The 23,970-nt window shown below is 37.9% G+C and overlaps 1 protein-coding gene across 1 annotated transcript in view; it reads left to right on the top strand.

Annotated features, from left to right (window-relative positions):
- Window positions 1-23,970, top strand: part of Tmtc2 (transmembrane O-mannosyltransferase targeting cadherins 2) — a 387,746-nt gene that overhangs the window by 320,205 nt on the left and 43,571 nt on the right. The window contains exon 11 of the mRNA XM_029542332.1: window positions 8,425-8,488. Coding sequence (XP_029398192.1) covers window positions 8,425-8,488 — 64 coding nt within the window. The remainder of the gene's footprint in view (window positions 1-8,424; window positions 8,489-23,970) is intronic.

The raw sequence follows: 23,970 nt of genomic DNA on the forward strand, positions 1-23,970 counted from the left end.
CACACACACACACACACACACACACACACACACACACAGGGGAGTTTTGTTAGAGTGGCTTAAAGGCTTTAGTCCAGCTAGTTCAACAATGGTCATCTACCAACAGAACATCCAATGATCCAGTATTTGATCAGTACATGCAACTGGATGCTCAAGCTACTCTTCAGTACACAGCAGAATCTCAAAGAAGTAGGCGCTAATGCCAGTGGGGGAATGGGCTTTCTAGTCTCCACAGCAAGCAGGCACTAGAACCTGCTTTCTTCTTTCACGCCCTTTATATATAGGCGGCCAGCAGAAAGTGTAGCCAGTATTAAAGGTGGATCTTCCCACCTCAAAAGAACTCAATTAAAGTGGGTTTTTCCAATTCCAATGATTTAATTAAGAAATAATCCCTTGCAGGTGCTCCCAGCCTCTTAGGTTTTAGTTAATTCCAGATGCAGTCTAGTTGACAACGAAGATAGCCATCCCAAGCGTTTACTGTACAAACTGATTTCACATCGTTTTTTTTGTTGTTGTTGTTGTTGGTTTTTTTTTTTTTTTTTGAGTATCCAAGGCTATTCGGGGATTTGTTAAAAGTACTCAGAAATGTTTCTGGTTTCCTCTTGAGTACAATTTTGTAAAAAAAAAAAAAAAAAAAAAAAAAAAAAAAAAAAAAAAAAAAAAAAAAAAAAAAAAAAAAAGAAAAAAAGAAAGAAAGAAAAAAAAGTCATAAGTGATCAATATTGTGGTTAATGTAGTTTCACAGATGAAGTGTTCTAAGGGAGTTCCAAGTTCTAAGCTGATTTTGATATCAAACCTTTTATCAGGGGCTTTATTTTGGGGGAGCACTACTCTTTAGTGCCAGGAATAATTCTTGATGACCCTGTTTGCCCTGAGGCTCAGCAAATTCCACCCTGTCGGGCCTGTATCACCTCTGCTCAGACCTGGAAGAGCATTCTCTGAGATGCAGCTGCCTCCTGTTGTGCTGAGTTTAGAATTTAAGACTACATCTCATGGGTGAAACCTGAGTGGAAGAAAGTTAGAGGATGAAAGAATATGGCACTCCCACTCTGCTTGGGAATGTGAAGTTCACTTTGTGGCTAATTACCAAGTGCGTTTACAGGGATGGTGATCACAGAGGCTAAGTCTCACTTAATGTGCATTGCGGATACATGGTGACGCTTTTAGGACTTCAAATAAAAAGTTTTTAAAGTCCTAGATGCTTCCAGATGAGACCTCTTCTTTTTGTTTTTAAGGCAGATTGATTATCATCAAAGGAAAATATCAAAGGAACTTAAAATGTTTGAACTCAGTAGAGTCATGTCTACATAGTTTGGAGAGGAAACAATTGAATCAACTATTCTGTTAAAAGCGTTCTGTAGGAAGGGATGGATTCAGTTTTCCCCCTTCCAAACTGGAAGTTGGAACGAAAGTATGAATTTATTTGGTAACTGAGAAGAAGTCAGGAGGGAAGAAAAACACATTTTACCTGGTTCATAGACTTTGGTATGAGAATTTTGTTTTGTTTTGTTTTGTTTTTTCCCCCTACTGAACTAACTTGGTGAGGGATGAAAGCAACATTTCTGCTGATGTCTTCTGCCTTTTTGACACTGTGTTTTGTATGCATACCTGACCCTCACCTATTTCTACCTAGGCATCTTCAAAGGGGACATTTATATTCTTATGTTTTAGCTGCCGATCCTGAGGGTCCCATCACTGCTTCTCAGAGTTGCCAGAGATGGGATCTGAAGACCACAGTCTTGGCTACATATGAATGTCATTTCACTATCACAGGCTCCCTTCATCATCATAGCTACGTACTGCCCAGAAACTATGGTTCTTACTAAAGGAAGATGACTTACAGAAGGTGACAGACTCACATATGTAAATCCTAAATGATAAGGCCTCCATAGGGTCTTCAAATGAATTATTTTATGGTAACTCTTAGAAAGCGGGTTTATATGTTCACTGGAGTGTTTGCTCCAACCTTGTATCATTGGGGTACACAACTTACAGAAACATCGTCATGGACTGTGTCTACTTCCAGTCACACAGCTTGGGTAAATGAGCTCTTATTGTTTTTCTTTATTTTGGGCATAATGGTTCAAGCTCGCAGTGTCCCTGGTGTAGTAAGGAATGTCCTACTGTGTCATAGCACCTGGTTCCGATTGCTTTCCTAATTTCTAGAACTATATGAGCAAGAATCATTATATTATATTGTAATTTCTCCACTCCGACAGCACAGTATTAAATGATTATATGCTATACAAACATAGCATTTAAAAGTAATAACTTCTTTATTAGCTCTACAGGAGGAGACACAAAATTTAAATTCTTGGAAGAAAAACAGAATCAGGGCTCTCTCTCTCTCTCTCTCTCTCTCTCTCTCTCTCTCTCTCTCTCTGGGACATGGGGGAGTGGGTGTGTGCATGTGTGTTCAGAGTAAATACAACTTAGCCTTTAACATTTCTTGGTTTTTGCATCCGTGAACTCTAGTAACTACAGAGAGAAAACTTGAGGGGGGACTATGCTTTGTATGTATACTGGCTTGTTTAGAAAATAATGAGGAAAAGATCCAGCAAAGCACCTTTGATTTCACTACTGATGTATTAACTGTTAAAACTGATATAGGACTCATTTAAAGTATGTGGTAAGATTTCTGCATGGGTTCTGTGTATATCAAGAGATTAAAGACCCAGAGCTATTGCTATCTAAAAGAGAAAACTTTAATCCATCCTTAAAACAAGGCTTCAAGGCTGTCTCCTTTATGATGTTCCTCCATTAAATGTTTTGAGAAGACAAAAATCAGGATAAGGTTTCATGGATTTTTCAAATTATAGGTTCAGCAGGTTTTTTTTGAGGTCCCTTCTTTCTCTTAGAGCTGCATGCTGTTTGAATTCTGCTACTTGAAGTCTCTAAGTAGTAGAAATTAACTTTGAATTCCTTGCATGTGTCTCCCCTGTGCTGGAGTCAGGCTTGTGCCACTGTATCATTTTTTTTAGTCGAAACCTATTTAAGGCAGCTTATTACAGCTTGTAAGACATTTAAGGCCTTTGACAGAGGAAGCTGATATTAGTGGGTACCTTCCAACTCAATGCCTCTTTAATATCAGTGAGTGAAGAAATCACCCAGAGACATGTTCTGCCCTAGTGGGTGTGGCTGGTACCTATGTTTTCATACGTGTAGCATGTTGCAGATGCTGCTGGTTACAAAGCTGGTTCATCTATCATAGCTACAAGCAATCCGTCCTTCCTCTCATTTCTCCATTCTCCCAGTAATTTCTCTCTTGCCTGAAATCCACTTTGAACATAAGTGATAATTTACTATGTATGAATACAGTGATTCACATTACCAGTCACTCCTTCCTTTTTCATTTTTCAATATAAAACATTATTTAATCTTCCTGTATCCAGGCTTCATTATCTGGCTTTAGATGTTTTTGGATGGTTTGTGACCATGAAACAAAATTGAACTCACATGATAACATGTGATTCATAGGAACCAATTCTAAAATTAAATCGTTGTTAGGGTTAGCAGGAAGGCTCAACAGGGAAAGGCTAAGGATGCCCAAGGTGTTGACCTGAGAATAACACATAACAGGAGAGACTCACCCCACCCCCAACACACAAAAACACACACACACACACACACACACACACACAGAGAGAGAGAGAGAGAGAGAGAGAGAGAGAGAGAGAGAGAGAGAGAGAGAGAGAGATGCAAAATAATTTAAATTTAAATTACATCATTTTAAAAAGACATATGGTCTCTTTTCTTGAGACATTTCCTCTTTGTTGTTGCCTTCTTTAAAATGAAGACAAAGACTTATGGGTCTTAGAACTGTTTTTGATGTCTGCACAGAGTTTTTCTCTAAGGAGTTTATAAACTATTTATTTCAGATGTTTCATTACATGGATCATTCTTCCCGGTTGTTTTACACATGTGAGATTCTGGAATTGTTATTTTAGGATTTTTCCATACATCACATAAAAGAAATGACCATAGCACGTAAGAAAGGTATGGGTTTTCGGCTACTTTAAACAGGTGTAAACCAGCAGTCCTGGCGAATCAAGTTTTACACTCCATTCTTAACAATCTGACTTGGGAGGTGTTTGACAGTATTTAATAGAATCCCAAAAGTGCAGAGCAGAATACTGCTTAGTTCTTTGCTTTTCAAATGATGATTAATGATTTAGTCATTTTTGCAATTAAGACTTGATAAGTATTCCAAGGACTGCTCTTTCTGATGGGGAGTATAAAATATAACCTACACAATTACATGAACTTTGTACACTTCCTCATGAGTTTTCTCTCTTGTCCAGAGAATAAATCAAGAATATAAATGACCACTCTTTGCCTGGAAACAACATATTCCTTCCCCTGGTTTTCCATGTGCTGTCAACAATACCTTCTGATTAGCAATGGAAAGACTTTTTAATAATAGAAACAAAATTCTGCAGTGAAAATTAGTTTTATACATATATGACATACATAATAAATCCTCTTTTTTTTTTTCATTTCCTTTAGAATGTTATCAGTTGTAATTCTAGCTTAAATTAACTCTTCTGAGTATTTCCTTTGAGCATTAAACTTCTGTCTTAGTTACTTCTTTATTGCTGTGATAAAATCCCTGAGCAAAAGCAACTGAAAGGAGGCAAGGTTTATTTTGGCTTGCAGTCTGTGGAGCTGCCATCCATTATGATGTGAAGGCATATGCTGGCGGGAGTTTGTGGTGATAGACACTCTACCTCTCCAGTGGGTACACAAAACAACAACAACAACAACAACAACAACAACAACAACAACAGGAAGTTCCACAGTAATATGGAAGTGCAAGGTCCTTCAGAGGACTTCCAACCTCAAGTGAAGATCCTCCTTCTAAAGGGCCCACAACCTTCTGTACCAGTTGCTTGGTATCTTCGGAACATTTTGTCTAATGCAGAGCCGGGTTTCATTGGAGGTTGCAGAGTTGTTAGTAGTGGCCATAGGGGTAATATTCGATGTCTACTGTTTGATCTTACTTCAAGGCAACTTAACTTTCCTCCAGCATCAAGTTACTTCAATTCCCTACCTCCATGCCTTTTATATTCCTCTGGAGAAAACCATTCCAGTGTATGACCTAAGGAATGCTGGTTCACATCTCCAGATGAATCTGAACCAAAGTGTATCTGTACCTTGGTGGAGGGCACCTTCATCAGACACCCTAGCGAGGGAAGCTTTTCTGTTCCTTGCCAAGCAGGAGTACTTGTCTTGGTATGTTGAAGTTGAACTTTGACATTTATGAGAATATAGACAGCAGTGGCACATTGTAACATACCATGAATCTAGCAGAGCCTTGGATCAAGGTTTGGTTAAAAAACAGTAGTGTAGCTGATTACTTTTCCCTCTAACATTAGCAAGATATGCCCAGTTCTCCAGAGAGATATCTTTAGTTATACCTATACTTTATACGTCTACTTTACGTATGGCTTAATGCTTATTTCTCTTGGCCAAAGTACAAATTCAAGTTACTAAGGAAAGCTGACTTCCCTTCTCTTTTAAAACCTGACTGTAGTTCTCTAATTTGAGAGATTTAACTCATGCGGGTTCTGTTTCTTTTTACTTTCTGTCTTCTTGACACCAAAGTTTCCTAAATTACAGCTTTAAAAGAACATTCTTCTACCACCATTTTTTTTGCAGTGAGTCTGTATGAGCATACACATATGCATGAACATTGCATGTGTGGGGGCACCTGTGTGTATGCAGGTGCACATGTGTGTGTATGTATTCATATAATGTATATGTATAGACTATATATTCATACATATGTATATGAAGGAAAGAGGCTATTTTGGGGTTGCCTTCTTCAATTGATTTCTCTATATTGAGGCAAGGTACCTCACTTGAACCCAGAGCTTGCTAGTTTGACTGTTGCAGTCAGTCAGCATATTCTGGGGTGTTCCCTCATCTCCCCCCCCCTTTTTTTTTCTTTTTTTGGATGAAGTTGCGAGCAGACTGCCATGTTCACCTGGCATTCATGTAGGTTCTGGGAATCCAGGTTTATTCCCTTGTGTTTCTGCAGTAACCCTTTACCTACTGAGCCTTGCCCTAAGAACACTGTTCCCTATTAAAGCCAACCCTGGAGCCATTTAGTATTCTTTCATATCATAGTGAATACTGCATATGTCATCTGAAATTAAACTTGGCAATTTTCCCATACCTTTTATTCTTCAATCCTCATACATATTTACTAGACAGTAGTTCACTTGTGAGATCTTCTTATATCTTGTTGTCTGCCACCTGGGAATGTCTTGTGAAGCTGGACAGTCAAAAAAGAACATTACATGTTGATGACTCCCTGACATCTGGTGTCATATACTGACAGGTTGACTGAACCTAGTCTTTGGAGATGGGCAGTACAAGTTTATCCATTAGATTCATTTTGAACTCTCCTTTTATAAGACACCTGTGTCTTTTTTCTGGGCATTACCACAAGCAAGAAAACTGTCTCTGGTTATAGAGGAGAGTAAAGAATCCACTCCTGAGACTGGATAGAGTTCCTGCCTAGCAAGGGGTAGGCACTGGTTCAATACCAAGTACCATGCTCCTGCCAAAATAATAATACATCCGTGAACTAGAAGGTTTGAGTTAGCACAATACAGTCTAAACCTATTAGCTAAGAACGATATAAATGAATAATCTTGCCATTGCTTGTAGGAATAGTCTGGCCTGGACATAGCCTCGATTCTTGCACCATTATGAGTGAATTCTGACTACTCCTTCATCTTTCCCTTTACTTTCTTTTTTTTTTTTTTGTATTTTTATATTTTCATCTTTATCCACCTCAATTAAAATGTCAAGTGGGAGCGTCCAGTTACCTGAGATTAGGTCGCATGCCCGTACTGGTTACCAGAGAGCAAGAAGAGAACTCTTGTGAGATGAGCATGGTGTGTGTGTGTGTGTGTGTGTGTGTGTGTGTGTGTGTGTGTGTGTGTGTGTAAAGAGAGAGAAATAGGGAGAAGCAGCATGACTTTCTATATAAAAATTTATTCACATATGTACACATATGTAAGTGTCCATGTGCACACAGGCAGAAGCCCGAGGAAGACATTTTCCTCTAGCACTTTCTACCTTAGTGTTTGTGGACAAGGTCTCTTAGAAAACCCAGAGCTCATCTCTTGCCTAGACTGACTGACTGGTCAACGAGCACTGTGGAACCTCCTGTGCCTATGTCCCAGTGCTTGGAATACAGACATGCACTGGCACACCATGTGGGATAGTGGGTGCTAGTTACATGGATTTGGAGCCATCTACAAAACCCAGTTGTTCTGTTTCCAAAACTTTAATTTGTATTTAGTTAGCATTAAAACAATTTTGGGTGGGCACTAAAGAGCTAGTCAATATTTAAGAACATTGGCTGCTCTTCCAGAGGACCCAGATTTAATTCCCAGCACCCACTTGGCAGCTTACAACTGTCTGCAACTCCAGTTCCAGGAGATCTGACACCCTTACACATATTTATCATCATATTTTGTTCATATTTATTCCCTACACCACTACTCATCTCTTTCCATGTATCGCTCTCTTTCTGCTTCTCTGTCATATGTGTGTGTATGTGTGTGTGTGTTTGTGTGTGTGTGTGTGTGTGCTTAAGAGAGAGAATAAATGAATACATAATTTCTTAAATCTTCAAATGCTCACTATGTTTATCTTGAAAATGCACAACTAGGGGCTGAAGAGATGGTTATTTTGAGTGTTTATTGCTTTTATAATGGTCCCAAATTTAAGTTCCAACACTAATGTCCCATAACTCACTACTGTCTTAACTCCAGTTCAAAGACATACAACACCCTCTTTTGGCTTCTGTGAAAACCTCTCTGCACATAATGCACATGAACTCATGCAGATACACATACATAGATATAAACATATTTTTTAAAATCATAGCTAAATATTTAGATAATTGATTTTTAAATATATTTTCTGGGTTATCATTTTGAAACTGGAGACTCTAAACATATTACTTGTGTTTCTTTGAAGAGAAAAATACCTTTTGGATGGGAAACAGGTAGTGGAAGTTACCAATGCCAACCCAAATGGGATTCTGGTAGAATAACATTTGCAATGCATTCAATGTAATACCAAGTAAAATTTACCTTTTCTTTATTGTTTAGTCAATGTAATTGTAAATTTTTTGAGTTAATGTAATTTCTCTTCACTATGCTTCAGTTTTTGTTTGTTTGGTTTTTGTTTGTTTGTTTTTTCAAGACAGGGTTTCTTATTTTAACCCTAGCTGTCTTGGAAACTCTATAGACCAGGCTGGCCTCAAATTCAGAAATCCATCTGCTTTTTGCCTCATGAGTGCTGGGGTTAAAGGTGTGCACCACCACCATGACCTGGCTCTAATACTTCAGTTTTAAAATACATAATGACATCATTTTGTTTTATCTTATTTTATTTTGACAGACAAGCTAGCCTCAATGAAGCCGCTGAGAAGTATTACGATCTGGCAGCAAGACTGAGACCTAATGTAAGTACTTCCCTGATGAGCACCGTTGGTGAAGGCATGCTCCCAGGGCATGCAGTGTATTCATTGACAGTGCCTTGTTTCCTCTTTTCCTCCCTGGTTTCTCTGTTTGAACCCTTGCTGTACAGCTTTCCAGTCATATAACCACCCATTCCAGTTTCTTCATCGTCCCCAGAAATTTCTCTTTTCCCCATTGTAAATCACCATTAACTTTCATTATCTGAATACAGGTTTGATCATCACTAAATATCTTTTATTTGGATGAATCTCCCCATTCTGTGTAAGCTTTTATTGTTTTTCCAGTGCTAAATCCTTAAGTTTGTCTTTCACCCCCATTTACACCTTCAGCCTTGTACCCATTTCCCATTCTACAAATCCTCATTTTTCATAACTTGACTCTGCAAGTTTATTGATAATGTTTTCATTACAAGTATTCCCTGGGTAGTCTCAGTTCCAGAAAGTGCGATGGATATAAATTAGATCATTACTATTGGAATAGAATTACTATTTATAAGAAGCCAAGAGCTGCTTTTAGAGCTGCCTGACAAGCAGGTTTTTTTTTTTTTTCACAGCATCAAATTTCTCTCCTGAACATTTATTCTCATATGCACTCTGCACCACTGTGTAGCACTGAAGCCTCCTCCCGGGCTCTCTGAATGTAGACCGTGCACTTGAGAAGTGCAATTGGCAAACAGTAATGAAAATGCATGTATGGGAGTAGGACCGAGAATGGAATGGGTCTTGTTTCTTTATAGTGTCGCATCCATTGGGCAAAGACATGTACAGGGGCTACTTGGAGAAGGAGACAGATCCCAGATCATTCAGTGGATTAGGGAAACAGTATCACCAAGTAATTGATACCGTGTCGTGACTCCTGTGGAGGTTTAGTGCCCTAAGAATGGAGAGCTATGGGGAACTTGTGTGTGTTGGTTTCTTTCTTTGTTTTGCCCTTAAGATTGAACCATGAATATAAATCTCAAGTTTGATTTGTAGTAATATGTTATGATATAAACATCATGAAATATGTCGTGGCCTCATAACAAAAGATGGATTGGGTAAAAAAAAAAATACACATTAGTTTATGGTTTTAGGACAAAAGAATCTTCAGACCCAAAGAAGGAAAGGGAAGAATTTTTTTTTTGTTTTCTTTGTTGTTGGTTTATTTTTTATGGCGATTGATGTACAATGCAGTGGTAAAGGATAGAGGCGATTCAGAAGGTATAGACATAAGGGACCAGGCAGGTGCAGATGGTATAGACCAAAGGGACCAGGCTGGTTCATAAGTTATAGACCGGGGGACTGCAGCAAGGCCCAGTTGTTCAGATTCTTCTCTGTTCCATCACCAGAAATAAAGATGCAAATGGTACCTTAGCACCGCCTTTACAGGAGAGAACAGAAAGGTCTTGGGACCCTTCTGCCTGTATTGTCTACTCAGTTCCCTTTATCTCCTCGATTCAGCTGTCCCAAACCACTTCCCACAGTTAGCAGACTCCCAAGGAACTGGCAAACTGTTTGCAACAGAAGAAACTAATCCTAATGGCAAGTGCAGTGATGGTTAAAGTTTATTGCATGCTCGCCCGTCACTCACCTTGCTAAGTACTTGGTGAGAATTTGCTTATTGCAATTCACAGCTGCTTTTGTGCCCTAGATGGTGCTGAAGGGTAGAGAAGCTAACGCCTTGCCTGGCAGCACTTATAGAGTCACTTTGTCATTTAACAGGAAAAAAGAAAGCTTAACAAAGTTTAAGGGGGGGGGGGGTGGAAAGGTTAAGCAGCAAGAGGACATACACAGGATCTATTGGTAAGCGAAGATTATAGTCAGTCTGTTTCCTCATTTTGTATGTTTGGTGAGTACCAGGTCCTACTGTAGGCACTGGGGTTAGAGCATCCCTGTCAGGAGCTTTAAACTGGGGTGGAAAGAGGGCAGAAATGAAACAGCTACCTAATATCTCAGACAGTGCTGCATGTTTGTAGAAAAATGAAGCTGTAAGGAAGTTAGGAATGCAACACACACATACACACACACACACACACACACACACACACACACACACACACCCTATAAATTTTCAGGTTTGACACCTAGTTTTTCAAGAAGGTTTTAAAGACTTTAAAGAAGTCTTATACCTACAGTCACATTGAAGGCAGGCGTGCTCTGTTTTCCTTTCACGGATGTTGATCAACATATGTTCTAACCCTATGTAAACTACATGGTAATTAAGATGAGCTTTTATTCATTGCAAATTAGGTCCTATGAATGTCACCTTTAATATTGCTGTGTGATTGCTTAAAAGATGGTTTTTATCACAGTATCACAGCATAGGGAAAAACAAGTGTCTGAGCCTCTGAAAAACAAAAAGATGTCTAGGTACCACAGAGTGCAGGCCTGACTTATGGAGTTGCTTTAAAAAAAAAAAAAAAAAGAGTAGCCAAATCATAAAATCAATATTTAATCTCCAGTGCAATGCCTTTTGCCCAAGACACCCCAAAATATTTCATCATCAAATTGCTTTTGAAAATGCGTTTATTCAAATGATCCTTTCCATGTCTGATAAGATGGCTTTTTACTGGCTTCGTTATACAGTTTATATTTAACAGGAAGTAAATGGTGTTTTCACTGATAGATCAACAGACGTGCATTTTTGCCATTAATTTTTTATTTGCTTGACTTTTCTGTTTATAGTCTAGTGTATATAACATGTCACTGAGGCCCGAATGATGGAATTACAAACCATTTCACTAGTATTTTTTGTTCCGAAAGAGAGAACTATTTAAGCAACAGATATAATTTATTGGGGACCCTGCATTTGATCTAAATAGAAGCACCTGCCCAATATGGATCTGGCTGTTCATGCCCTTTGTTCATAAAAGCATTTTTGTTCTTGGTGCAGTTAACTTAACAAATGCTGTCGTCGGTTACTTGATTATATGAGAGAGGAGGCCTAACAGATATCAATTCTCCTGGCCTGTTTAAACAGATCCATTTCCTGTTTTATTTCTTTTGTTTGTTTTTGTTTTTGTTTTGTTCGTATTGCTCATGTACACAGACAGCCAAACTTACTCATGCTTTTCATAAAGTTCCTCTTCTGTTTGAGTCAATTAATACCATTTCCATTGTGGTCATCAGGTTGTTCTATATGGGTAACTAAAAGTCTAATAGGGCGTATGTTGGGGCCATACTGTATAATGTAAAGCGGGTGGATTGTGTGGTACCCCTTATTACCACCATGTTGAATAAGTTATTGATGTGGATAGAGAGGTGGTTCAGTGGTTAAGGATGGGCTGATGGGCTCCCATCAGCCACTTCAGCACAACGCCCTCTCACTCTAGTACCAGGGATGTTCTCACTGACCTCCAAGGCCACTGTGCTTGTGTGCATAACCTCCACTCCCGCCGATACACACACACACACACACACACACACACACACACACACACACACACACATACACATAATTTAAAATAAAATAAATCTCTTTTTAAAAGATTTTTATTTCTGAGACATACTTATATCTTAGTAAAATACTGATTTCATTAATTTTAATATGCCCTGTACTTTTTATTCTCCCAAAGCATAATGTCCTACAGAATTTATGTTGAAAATGGATCGACCTTTTGTAGTGTAGCTCCAGTGATAAAAGGTTGAAATAATGAAACCCGTCTAGATGATTAGGAACACTGTAGAGTTTTATATTTAGCTTTATCTGCCGCTGTATGGGCAACTGCCCAGTATGGGCAACTGGAGTGGGCAACTGGAGGATTGTGATCTTTCACAGCACAAATCATTGGTATGTTTGCTATAGCACGTCATATTCCATCTTAAATTCTTCCTTAGCATCTTAAGTTCTTCCTTAAAAAAAAAAATTTTTTTTTTTTTTTTTTTTTTTTTTTTTTTTTTTTTGCAATAAGAAAAGGATTTTTTTTTAAACAACATAGGGTTTGTTAGTTTTACTTTTTATAAGTAGTTGAGCTTTGTGTGGAATTAACTCTGTGACGATTCTTTTCCATCTACCTCCTCCATCCTCTTAAGCACATCAAAAACTGCTGACTCTTGAGAACATTTAAAGGGAACTACTTTGTTCTTTGATTAGGAATGATGCCAAAGTCTACATTATCTTAGGCATAAAAGATTTAATGTGATGAATGGGAAATTTGCATGGTACAAAGTCACCTACCTTTACTTAACTTGTTATTCACTCCGGAGTCCAGAGGGCAAAATTCCCACGGCTTGGGGTTTCAGGGCAGCCTTGTTTATGGGGTGTATTCATCGCAGCCATTTTTAATTCCAGTGTCAACATTATATATGGCTCTAGGTCTAATGGAATAGAGTTTCACAGTTATGAAAATTTAACTCTGACCTTGAGAACCATACAATATAGTGTAAGGAAGGGGAGGAGGGCAGGGATGTCTCAGTCCTCAAATATCAGAGCAATAAATAATGCTATCTAATAAGGGCTTGTGCAGGATATAAATTAGGTGCAAAATAAAGGGATAGAAGAAAATACTTTAATCTGGGTTGATCTTAAAAGGTTTCAGATTGGAGTAGGAAAGCTGAAAGATCCTTGAAATGATAGAATTGTATAGAGTTCAGCAAGAAGAGGAGAAGGAAGATAATTTGAGCAGTGGGGTCATAGTATATAGAGAGGCAGGGAGAACAGTAGGAAAATGGAATTGATAATTCACCTAAAACAGGCGAGATTCATTGAGTCTCACACCTAAAAACCAGAAGCCTTTACTCTGTAATATTGTTAAATAATATAATAGTAGAAAGTATTAATGTAGGATGGCATAAAAATGTGGATTGTGTTCAGAGAAGTAGGGCTGAAGACCCAGCCTTGGAAGAACCAAAGAAAAGATCATTGTAAGGGTAAGGCAGTCAAAAGAGCTGAAACACATTGGGATGGAAAAAATATATACATAAAGTAAGTAGTAGTTGATAGCATGTGAGTAGGAAAATTAATTGTTTTAAATAAGTCCTTCAACATTTCAGTAATTCAATGTTACTTAGAAACAAAGAAATACCACAAACAGAAATAAGATCATCGAAGTGGTGTGTTTATTCCAAGAACACAATTTTAGGTTTGAACTTAACACATTCTGAATGAATGTGTGTGGGTCTGTGAACGATCGTGTGTGTTGTCTATATACATATAGGTATGTGCATGTGGGTGAGAGGGGTTGTGTAGGGCAACAGTTGATTTTGTGTGTCTGTCTTTATCAATCTTCACTGTAGTTTCTGAGACACATTTCTCTCTCTGTAACCGAAACTCATCAGTTCAGTTGGGCTGGCTGGCCTGACTGACCAGCAAGCCCCAGAGATCCTCTTGTCTCCAGCTCCCTAGCTCTGGAATTACAGATAATCACAATCATGCTTAAACTTTTACATGAGTGTTAAGGATCAAGGCCAGGTCTTCATGACTGGTTAGTAAACATTATACTGGCTGAGCTGCCCCCAAAGCCCTATCCTGAATGTATTTTTTTTAATTAATAATTTTATTTATTTACATTTCAGATGATATCCCCTTCCTGACTTCCCCTCCACAAACCCACATCCCATCCCCCCTCTTCCCACTCCCTTTTGCTTCTATGAGGATGCTCCTCCATCTACCCACCCACTCCTGCCTCACTGTTCTAGCATCTCCCTATGCTGGGGCATCAAGTCTCCACAGGACCAAGGACCTCCCTCCTATTGATTCCAGATAAGGCCATCCTCTCCTACATATGTATCTGGAGCCATGAGTCCTTCAATGTATACTTTTTGGTTAGTGATTTAGTCCCTGCGAGCTCTGTGTGGTCCTATTAGTTGATAATGCTGTTCTTCCTATGGGCATGCTCCTTCAGTCCTTCCCCTAGCTCTTCTGTCGGGTAGAACTTCCTTTCAGGAAGTGCTCTAGAGAAAGGATGAAGATGTAGGAGTCATCTGCCACAAGAAACAGGACCAGAAAAAAATGAGTATAAAATACCAAGTAAGAGAAGGTAAGAAAGGAAAAGAGAGTACAGAGTTCTAACCCTGGGAATTCCATCTGGCCGCGGGATAAGGGAAACATCAAAGACAGTTATGGGGTGTAAAAATCCTAGCTGATGAGCAGTGAGCACTGCTGTAAAAGGCAAAGCGAAACAAGGACATGACTGTCCACTGATGCAGAGAGAAAGATGCCCCTTGTGGCCTCTAAGATTCTAGTTCCATACTAGTGACAGGGACAATCTTCAGGTACTAAGAAAATGAAGAGCAGTCATGGGGCTCATTAAACATTCTGGACGAAGGTTGTAGAGATTAAAAAAGAAAAAGAAGGGACATAAATGTATAAATTTAAAAGTAAAGATAGTTGTAAGAAGCGCACACATCTAAATGTGATGTGAAAGATCTGTCCAAATACAAGAAGCAGTGCTAAAAAATATTGAAGTCTTAAAGAGTTGGTTTCTCTTTATATGCCCCATACAGGGGAACGCCAGGGCCAAGAAGTGGGAGTGGGTGGGTTAGGGGAGCAGGGTAGGGGGGAGGGTATAGGGGACATTCAGGATAGCATTTGAAATGTAAATGAAGAAAATATCTAATAAAATAATTTTTAAAAATGCTAGAAAAAAGAAGAGTTGATTTCTTCCTGGGAGATAGAAGAAAAAGAATGTGATAGGTTGAAATAACATAGGTGAAAAAAATAAAGAGGCAGGGGACTGAGTTTATGTAGTAAGGGAGGAGGTACCAAGTAAATTAATCTTCTGATTCTAAGGAAGAAAAGGCTGAATTTGAGATTAAATACTCATAGGTTCCTTAGAGCTTTGAGGTGCACGAGAAACCGTATTTCTTAGAGGTCTCAAGTAGCCATGCAAAGCAAGCAGCTGCCTGTTGAGGTGTGTTTTGTAAGCAATGATTCATTTTATACCTATAAATGGATTTCTGAAGTCACTTATAGTTTAGACTTTTGCTTCAGACTTCTGACCTACACTACATTTTATTCGTACATTTTATTCACACATGTATTCATATTCATTTCTCATTGGTGTACTATTTCACTTTAGACATGTATTCATTGTATAAATATTAATGGGAAACCATATCCCCTGGATTATTTAATTGAAAGTTTCATGTCTGAGCTTTAACTTTCCCAGGCACTTAATTTTTAACTTGATTCTTGGATTTATAAACAAAATCTGGTGCTAACCTCCAGCCTTTCTCCCAATGTTGTATGTCACAAGTTCAAAATGAGATATATAGGAATTTTGTTTGTTTGCTTGTTTGTTTGTTTGTTTAAAAAAACAACTTTACTATGACAAAGTGAATCTGGTTGAGTAGTGTTCCTCTTTTGTAATATGCTACTTTTAATTTATAATACCTTTATACAGTAAAAATGCTCATAGGAGAAGGTAGGTAGGGCAGAATTAAGCACCAGTACTGGAAGTCCAGGCAGAAGAAGTTGGAATTATTTGGATTGTTCTGACATAAAACATATAAAATACCCTGAGCATGGAGTTGTTTTCTGGTGGGAATTCTATTTCTCAACCACAATTAGAAAAAGAGACCATGAAATTAGGTTAAGCTAGACAGATTCAGATTTGACTATATAAGGGATATTTTTTTGGAGAAAATTATTGAGATCACCATTTTGTTAGGGAGAAAATGACAAGGTTAATAATAATTTGCTTGGGAAGCAGTTAAACCACATCTATGCTCATAGGAGGGGGAGGAACCGTCTGGCTGTTCCTGAAACTTTCCAAAAGTTGCTGTGATGTGGAAAAAATATGTATCCTGCATCTCTGGACTTTTAAGCGTTGATATGTGTGTGTGTGTGTGTGTGTGTGTGTGTGTGTGTGTGTGTATGAAATATTTGTGTGTATGTATATTTTGATTATGGTTGAAATATAGAATTCCCAATTGAAAACATATATATGTGTGTAAAAAATAGCCAAATCAGTTAGTTGTGTAAGTAAAAAATGTTTCAATACTTCACATAAATCTGTCACTGTCACAACTTTTCTATCAGTATCAAATATATCTACATTTTATATTTAGAATATGAATAATATTCTAAGTGACTGACAGTAAACATGGAAATTACAATCAAAGAGTAAATTATTATCTTATCCTCGTACTTATATTCGTTGACCCGAAGATATTATAAAATAAGATCTTTGATAGACTTATATTCATTTCTCAAATATAGTCACCCAGTTTTTATTCTGTTCAATTCACAAATACCTTTCATCACATTTGTATGGTTATGCATTTTAGAAATCAAATAACTAATTCTTGTCTAACTCCAGCAAGATCAGGATCGATCTTTTCTCTGAGAGCTGTAGTTACGCTGGGATCAATTTTAATCTCCCTCCACCCTTATTTCCATGGAGACGTTTCTCTCTGGAGATCTCTTTTCCAAATTATACTTTGCTATTCCTTTATTACAGAGTCTAGCTTCTGATGAGCTCATTTCTCTCTGCTTACATTTGACTTTCTTTTTGGTGTATGCTATTTTGCAAATGTTAGGTAAACCAGAACACAAATGTACCTCTGAAGTGGCTACAGCTTTTTTCTTGTTTATCTGATTTTCTAAGTCATATAATTAGAAGACACTGGGGGGTGGGTAAGTGAAGTTCATTTGTGTACTGTTGGTGTGAGCAATTTGCAGCCCACTCTGGTGACCTAAGCTAACTTTACAGTTCAGGAGGTATTGTCATCTTTCACAATCCACATGCAAAATTATTTTCAACGCAATTTGAAAATTATGTACAAATGTGTGTGTGTGTGTGTGTGTGTGTGTGTTGTTTGATTCACAACAGAAAAGAATCTCCAGTGGAGGGAAGAGGTGGTTAGGAGCTTAAGTAGCTCTTGGCTATAAAGAAAATCAATTTGAGTATTCTAGTCTAAGGAACATCAAACCTTGGGGGGATTTCATTTAATTATATTCTCTAAGCATGTTTATTTTTACTGCCATTTCTTTGAGGCGGCACCCTGGGTATGGCGGTGTTGCTGTAACTGTGTGAGTCATGGGACCACACACTAAAATTATATCCAGTCCCTTCTCCTCTGAGAAACTCAACTCTTAGTTTCTTTGAAAATTCAAAAGTCCTAACCACACTGGCCAATGTTCCCACCTGGGAATACGAGGGAGGGGTCTGGCTGCCATCTGCAGAGGTCCCTCACATTCTCCACAGTCCCCCTCTGTCTTCTCCACAGCTGCCTCCTCTCTTTGTGATGCTGTTAATAGGTATTTATACTTTGGATCCTTGATTGAGAACAGAGAGCCTTTCCCTTCAAAATGTATGTACACTAAAACAGGAACAAATAGCTTCTAGTAAGTCTTTATCCCCCCTTGTAATTTTATAGCAACAGCTTACTCTGTAGTTCCAAGTCTTACATCACTCTCCCTTAGTGACTGAGCCCTAATCTAGAAAAATTATACTTCCTCAAAAAACCAGCAGGTTCAGCAGAGTCAAGAAAATTCGGAGATTGGTAACTTCATTTCCGTTCTGTCCTATGTCCTCAATAAAGAAAAAAATGCATGTATTAAAAGTGTAAAGGAAGACTTTTTGTTAGGATTTACTAACTGTAGAAATAATGGGTATCATTGATATTTTCAGGCATGTACCCAATGTATTTTGACTATAGTCATCCTATTGCACTCTTTTACCTACGACCCCCTCCTCTAGTTAACCTCTTTCCTCTTCCCAAATAAACTCCCTTGTACCCTCATAAGTCTAGATTCTGCATAGGAGAGCAATATGTGACACTATCTATATGATAAACTTAACATGATGATCCTTTGTTCTATTCAGTTTTGCTGCAAACAGAATTTCGTCTTTCCCTATGACTAAGTAATATGTCATTGTGTAGCTTGGCTATGCTTTCTTTCTCCAGGAATCCACTGGTGAACATTAAGGCTGATTTCGTAGTTTAGCAAACTCTCTGAAAGTAGACATGGTGATCACATGGCCTGCCAACTTTAATGGAAGAAAGTATTTAAGACTATTGTGATGGGTGTCAAGACTATTGTGATGTAAAAGAGAGAGGGCAGACTCAACTAAGTTAACCAAGACATTCAAGGATTTCTTGCAGAGTAGTTCCACAAGTAATTTCCCAAGGTAAAGCAGTCTGTCATACTGAATACATTATGCGAAAGGATGGGGGAGACATGGGATGTGCAGAAGGGAACTTTCTGACACTTTCTTTAGTTTATCAAATGTTAATATAAGAGGAACCTTCCCTATCAGAGGATAGTGAGCGCCCCAGTCTCTAAAGAAGAACCAATATGGAGGAGAATCTGAGCACAGCCCTTCCAATTCTTCCCCTACCCCAGACTGATGTATTTGGTGCAAATCCCCCTTTCCTGTCTTACTTTCCATTTTTCATGCTCCCTCAAATCTACCATTAAGAACACTGTAGCTATAACTGTCACATAAAGATTGGGCCAAATCAATGCATGTGGATTTTTCTGGTTAATTTACCTTGTCTTGCCTACTAGTATCTGAGCATCCTGCTAGTACAGCAGTATCACTGGATCCCTACAAGTGAGTCAAGATAGCTAAAAGCAAAAGATAGCCTTCTCCTCCTACAGGAGCTGTGGGAGTGGGTAGGAGAGCACAAGAAAACTTCAAGGCCAGAGAACTCCTGCATCTGGCTTGCATGGAATTTTTGCTTCGAGCAGTTCAGATGATCAGGTCACTAACAGAAAGGCGGGGAATGAAATTAGAGACTGAAGGTGATCAGATGTAAGGGCTATCTTACTGCATGGATTCCTACTGTATGGATTTATCAACTAGAGTAAGTAGACAAAAGATAACAGGGAAGGATGAGACTTAGTCCAAAGGGAATGTAGAGGAGCCTATTGAAAGTTTGGTCCAAGATAGCCTTCTTCATCCTGGATGACTACTTTCCCAGACTGGGCTCTTATAAAGTCCATGCTACTTGGACAATCTCAGAATCAAATGTTGGTCTTTTCTTACTTGAGTGGGTAAGTGCATGGAAATAACAGTCTTGATAAGTTCTAGAAGAGAAAGAAGAGCAACCTTTTAAAGGAAGGGTTAAAACTGTATGTTATGTAAACTGTTTTATCCTTGACCTGTACACAACTATTATTTCCTTTGACATCAATCCAGCTGTGACGAAAAACTCTAGTAAGGAGCTAGGGAAATGACTCAGTCAATAAGTTTCCTACACTGCTGTCACTGAGATCTGAGTTCAAGTCCCCAGAACAAAGTTGGCTTGTGCTGGTATGTACAAGCACTCCAGAGTCTGTGAAGTAGGGGCAGACAAATGCCAAATGACTGAAGGTCACTAGCCATTCAAGTCTAGCTGAACCCATGACCTGCAGGTTCAGGGAGAGATCCTGTCTCAAAACATAAAGCTGGAGGTGCACTGAGGAAAGATACTCGAACCTGTACACTGACGTCCACATGTATGTAAATGTGCACACACTCATACATTGATATTTACAAGTACTTATGCAACACAACCACACATCTCATACAAGCATGTGTGCATGCACACAAGAAAAAAATGTGGTTAGGAACTTGTGTATTATTTATATCACATAGTTAAAACTATAGGGAATTCAGCTTCTTTGTTGTTGAATATCTGTGTTTGAACAGCTCCTATTATTCCTATGGGGTTTTCATTTCTAGTTTGTGAGTGTGTCACTTTCTTAAGTGATATTTGCTAAAATAGCTCTTAGGAATGTGGCTTTACCACATGTGTGCATTTCCATTTTAAAGCATAAATGGTGTGTTAAAAAAGAGCAAATGTGGTGCCATTAAGGATCTTGTGACAAGAAAGAATTTGAAATGGTCTCTGATCACTAAATTGCTTTCATTTGAAAATAACTTGCTGAGTTTGGTAATGTGGCATTTTAGAAGAGGTGCAATTTTGCAAAGATGGCTTACAATGGTTTACCAGATGATAGGTATGAGCCACTCTCAATAATTCATAACTATAAGACAATAATTTCTTAAATCTCATGTGGAGATAGTGAGCATTGCTTTTGCAATTGTGATGTAACTGATGCAAGTCCTAGGAGCTATAGATGTAAACCAAGAATTCTTCTCTTTCTCATCAGTTTACGTTACTCTGTCCTTGCAGCTAAAGACTCGAAGCATGTAAGGGATAGATGGATTGTCTTTATGACATCTTTTCTTGTTCTAGTTTGTTTTTCATTTCATTAATTTAATGCAAAAATTAATTTCATATTAATTTAATATGAGAGCATGCATCTGAAATCCTTGCCAGATACTAATGTAATGAGAAAAATTATTTCATGGACTTAGTACATTTAACACTATGTGTTCAAAGGAAAGGGTTGTTTCTCTCTTAAACAGTATTCAGTTGTTTATGTTTAAGTTTCCTCTGTTATAATTGCCTGTACCCTTTCTCTCTCTCTCTCTTTTTTTTTCTGCTCTTCTCCTGAGCTTTTTATTTTAATTGCAGGTATCAAACTGTTAACAAATCAAAATTACAATAGTATATACTCCCTAGTAATTAGTGGTACTCCTTTATATTAATGTTTATATTTTACATGTTACCAGAAATAATAAAAATTACATATAAAAGATATTAATCCAAACATTGTAAAGGACTGAAGCATTTTTAAATGAATTTATATGGCTCAACCTCCTTAGGCAACAATCCTGAGAAACGTGGCTATTGTATTTTATAAACTTTTATATGGGAAAAGAAATTTACACTTAGAATTTCCAATTTCTCACTCGTATTGAGGTGTCCTTCTTGGGGCTCTCTTGTTTCTTTGTATGGTTTTCTTAAGCTAGCCTTGGGAATGGCGAATTCCTTGGGTCTTGACGAAAGAATTGTTTTGCTACCCAAACGGGATTGTACTCTTTAATCAGTCTAGGAAATCTTTACAAGAAACATATGCGTCTGCTGAGTGCTTCCTTCATCACATAATAGGACATTATCATTTTATTTTCCAGTATGCTAATTGGCACCATAACTCCCAAACATTTCCTATATCTAGGGAATGCTTATGAAGAACAGATGATGGATTATAACCTTGCACAGTGCAACACCATATCATTGTTTTAAATGTGTTATCATTACATCTGAATTTGTCTAAACCATGAACACCGAATGATGAAAAAGAGGAGAAATTCACCTAAACAGGAATCAAGACATTGCAAGCTGAGCATGAGGGCATAGAGTTCGTATCTCCTCACTGAGGAAGCTGGGAAAGGCAAATTGTGACTTCAAGGCCAGCTCCTCTTTATAGCCACACCCTGATTCAAAAACCAGAAAAGGAAAAGTCATTTAATTCCAAATTATAGATCTATATTTATGTGTACATTATGAATTATTACATAGAAAAGAATATGAGTACATTGGACAAAAGAAAGTTACCGGTATTTTTTTCATTAATAAATTTCAAGACAGGTATAGTAGCACAAGCCCAGAGAGGCAGAGGCAGGGGAAGCTCTTCCAGGCCATACAGAGATATATAGTGAGCTCCTATCTCAAACATATAATAAAATGCTAACATCTGTGCTGATCAAGGATTACAATTTAAGTCCTCAGTAATGTGATGTAGTGTACATCTGGAGTTCAAGGGCAGTTTGAGCTCTGGGATCATAGTGAGTTTCAGGCCAGCACAAACTTGTAAAATTATCTTTAAAATGTATATGCCCCATTTTTTTATATACAGGGAAGATGAGGCAGACTACCTTGCCTGGCCATCCTACAGGAAAAGCCAGCATGAAAATCTAGGTAAACTAGCTTCAGCAATGTGTACTCGAAACTCCTTAGATTTTATATAAGTGTTCATGAAAAAAAAAATCAATGAATTTTTACAAAACCCAAGGCAAAGAAATAGTGAACCAATACTTGTTTAAATGTGATGGTCCAAGTTTTGACAATAATTGTGTACTAACTCTTTTTGGGGGGGAGGGTGCAAATGTGCAAATGAGTGGATTCTTGAGATGAATTTACAGTGCCTTTGGCATGTTCCTGTATCCAACTTGGTTAGACACCTTGTGACAACTCCCTGAGAAGAATAGTTTGAATGTCACAATATTGACTGTGATAGTCTATCATTGGGTGGTTCCGTTGCAGCAAGCCTGGGGTAGTAAAGCATATCATTATAGCTGCAAGACATGGAGGAGGAAAGCCAAGTATCTCACTGTATTCAGGGAAAAGAGAAAGAGACAAGCAAAGATATACCCCTAAACAACTCACTCCAAAGCAGACCCATTTCCTAGCTGACTTTCCATCATGTGTGGACTTAGCACCTTTATGGCCCAATCATTTTTCCATATTGGCCACAGCTGGGAACTATGTTTTCATCCTGTGGTCCTTCCGTAGGACATTTCAAGTTGAAACCTTAACTGCACCCCCACAGCACATGCTTCCTGGATCTTGCTCAGAATAGCACTGGGAAAATGAAAGGGCACATATTTTCAGGCAGAAAGTAGTGTCTATCATTGTTTCCAAGATAGACCTGGCAGATATAATGAGACGATTTCACTCCAATATGTGAAAAGTGCCTATCTGCCATTGTCAAAATACTTGGCGTTTAATTGCTTTTTTAGTAATAATCATTCTTTCAAAGAATCATTGCATCTTTGGCAACTTGTATGCTACATAAAAATGCAAGAACTCAATCTCCTGTATTACATCTTCAAAGAGCAGGAACTTCAAGAGATCTAGCAGTCACGTTATTTTGAACTGCTTGAAACATATTGCTTATTTTCCTTTAGAATGACTCATGCAATCACAGGAAATATGCTTCTCACAAGAATCCTTAGAAAGAATTTATTTCCTTTTCCTTGCTTCAGGAAAATCTGAAGTTGCCTGAATGGTTTAATACAAGCTTGGTCTAATGTTTAGAAGAGCAGGTACTTTGTAAAAGGGGTTCTTAACCAGCTGTTTCTTTAGAAAGATTGCTACTGGATTTGTTGTTGGTTGTTCTTTTTATAATTTTATTTGTTTGCTTGTTATTTTGGTAGCATGATAGAATGATTTCATTCTATGGTATCACATTTCTGCCATATGGTTATTACATTAAACTAAGACATATATTTTAGAATAAGTTTATTTATTAAACTTTTATAATTTCATATATGGAATAAAGTATTTAAATACTCAATAATACACACATTCCTTAAATACATATAGAGTAGTATGCATTTACCTTTTTAAAATTTGGCTTATGAAGGACAACATTAACCTACTTAGAAACTTGCCAGGATTAAATTGTTGCTGTGACTGGCTTTTTTTTTTTTTTTTTTTTTTTTTTTACAGTGTTGAAGATTGAAACCAGAATTTAGTATATTCTAGATAAGTGCTCTACCACCAAGCCTTTATTCTACTACTAGAAAATGCTGAACTGGTTATAGGTTTTGAAATCATTTTAATGAGGTTTAATTTGTCATGAGAGTCTAAGAATTCCACCGAGTCAGAATTGATACTGCATGCTTTCATTCAGATGAAAAGAATTAAGCTGCCTGACATCTTCATGTTATGTACAACTGGTTCCTCCTTTATAAACACCTCCA

Source organism: Mus pahari, chromosome 9, assembly GCF_900095145.1.
Source record: "Mus pahari chromosome 9, PAHARI_EIJ_v1.1, whole genome shotgun sequence".
NCBI lineage: Eukaryota > Metazoa > Chordata > Mammalia > Rodentia > Muridae > Mus > Mus pahari.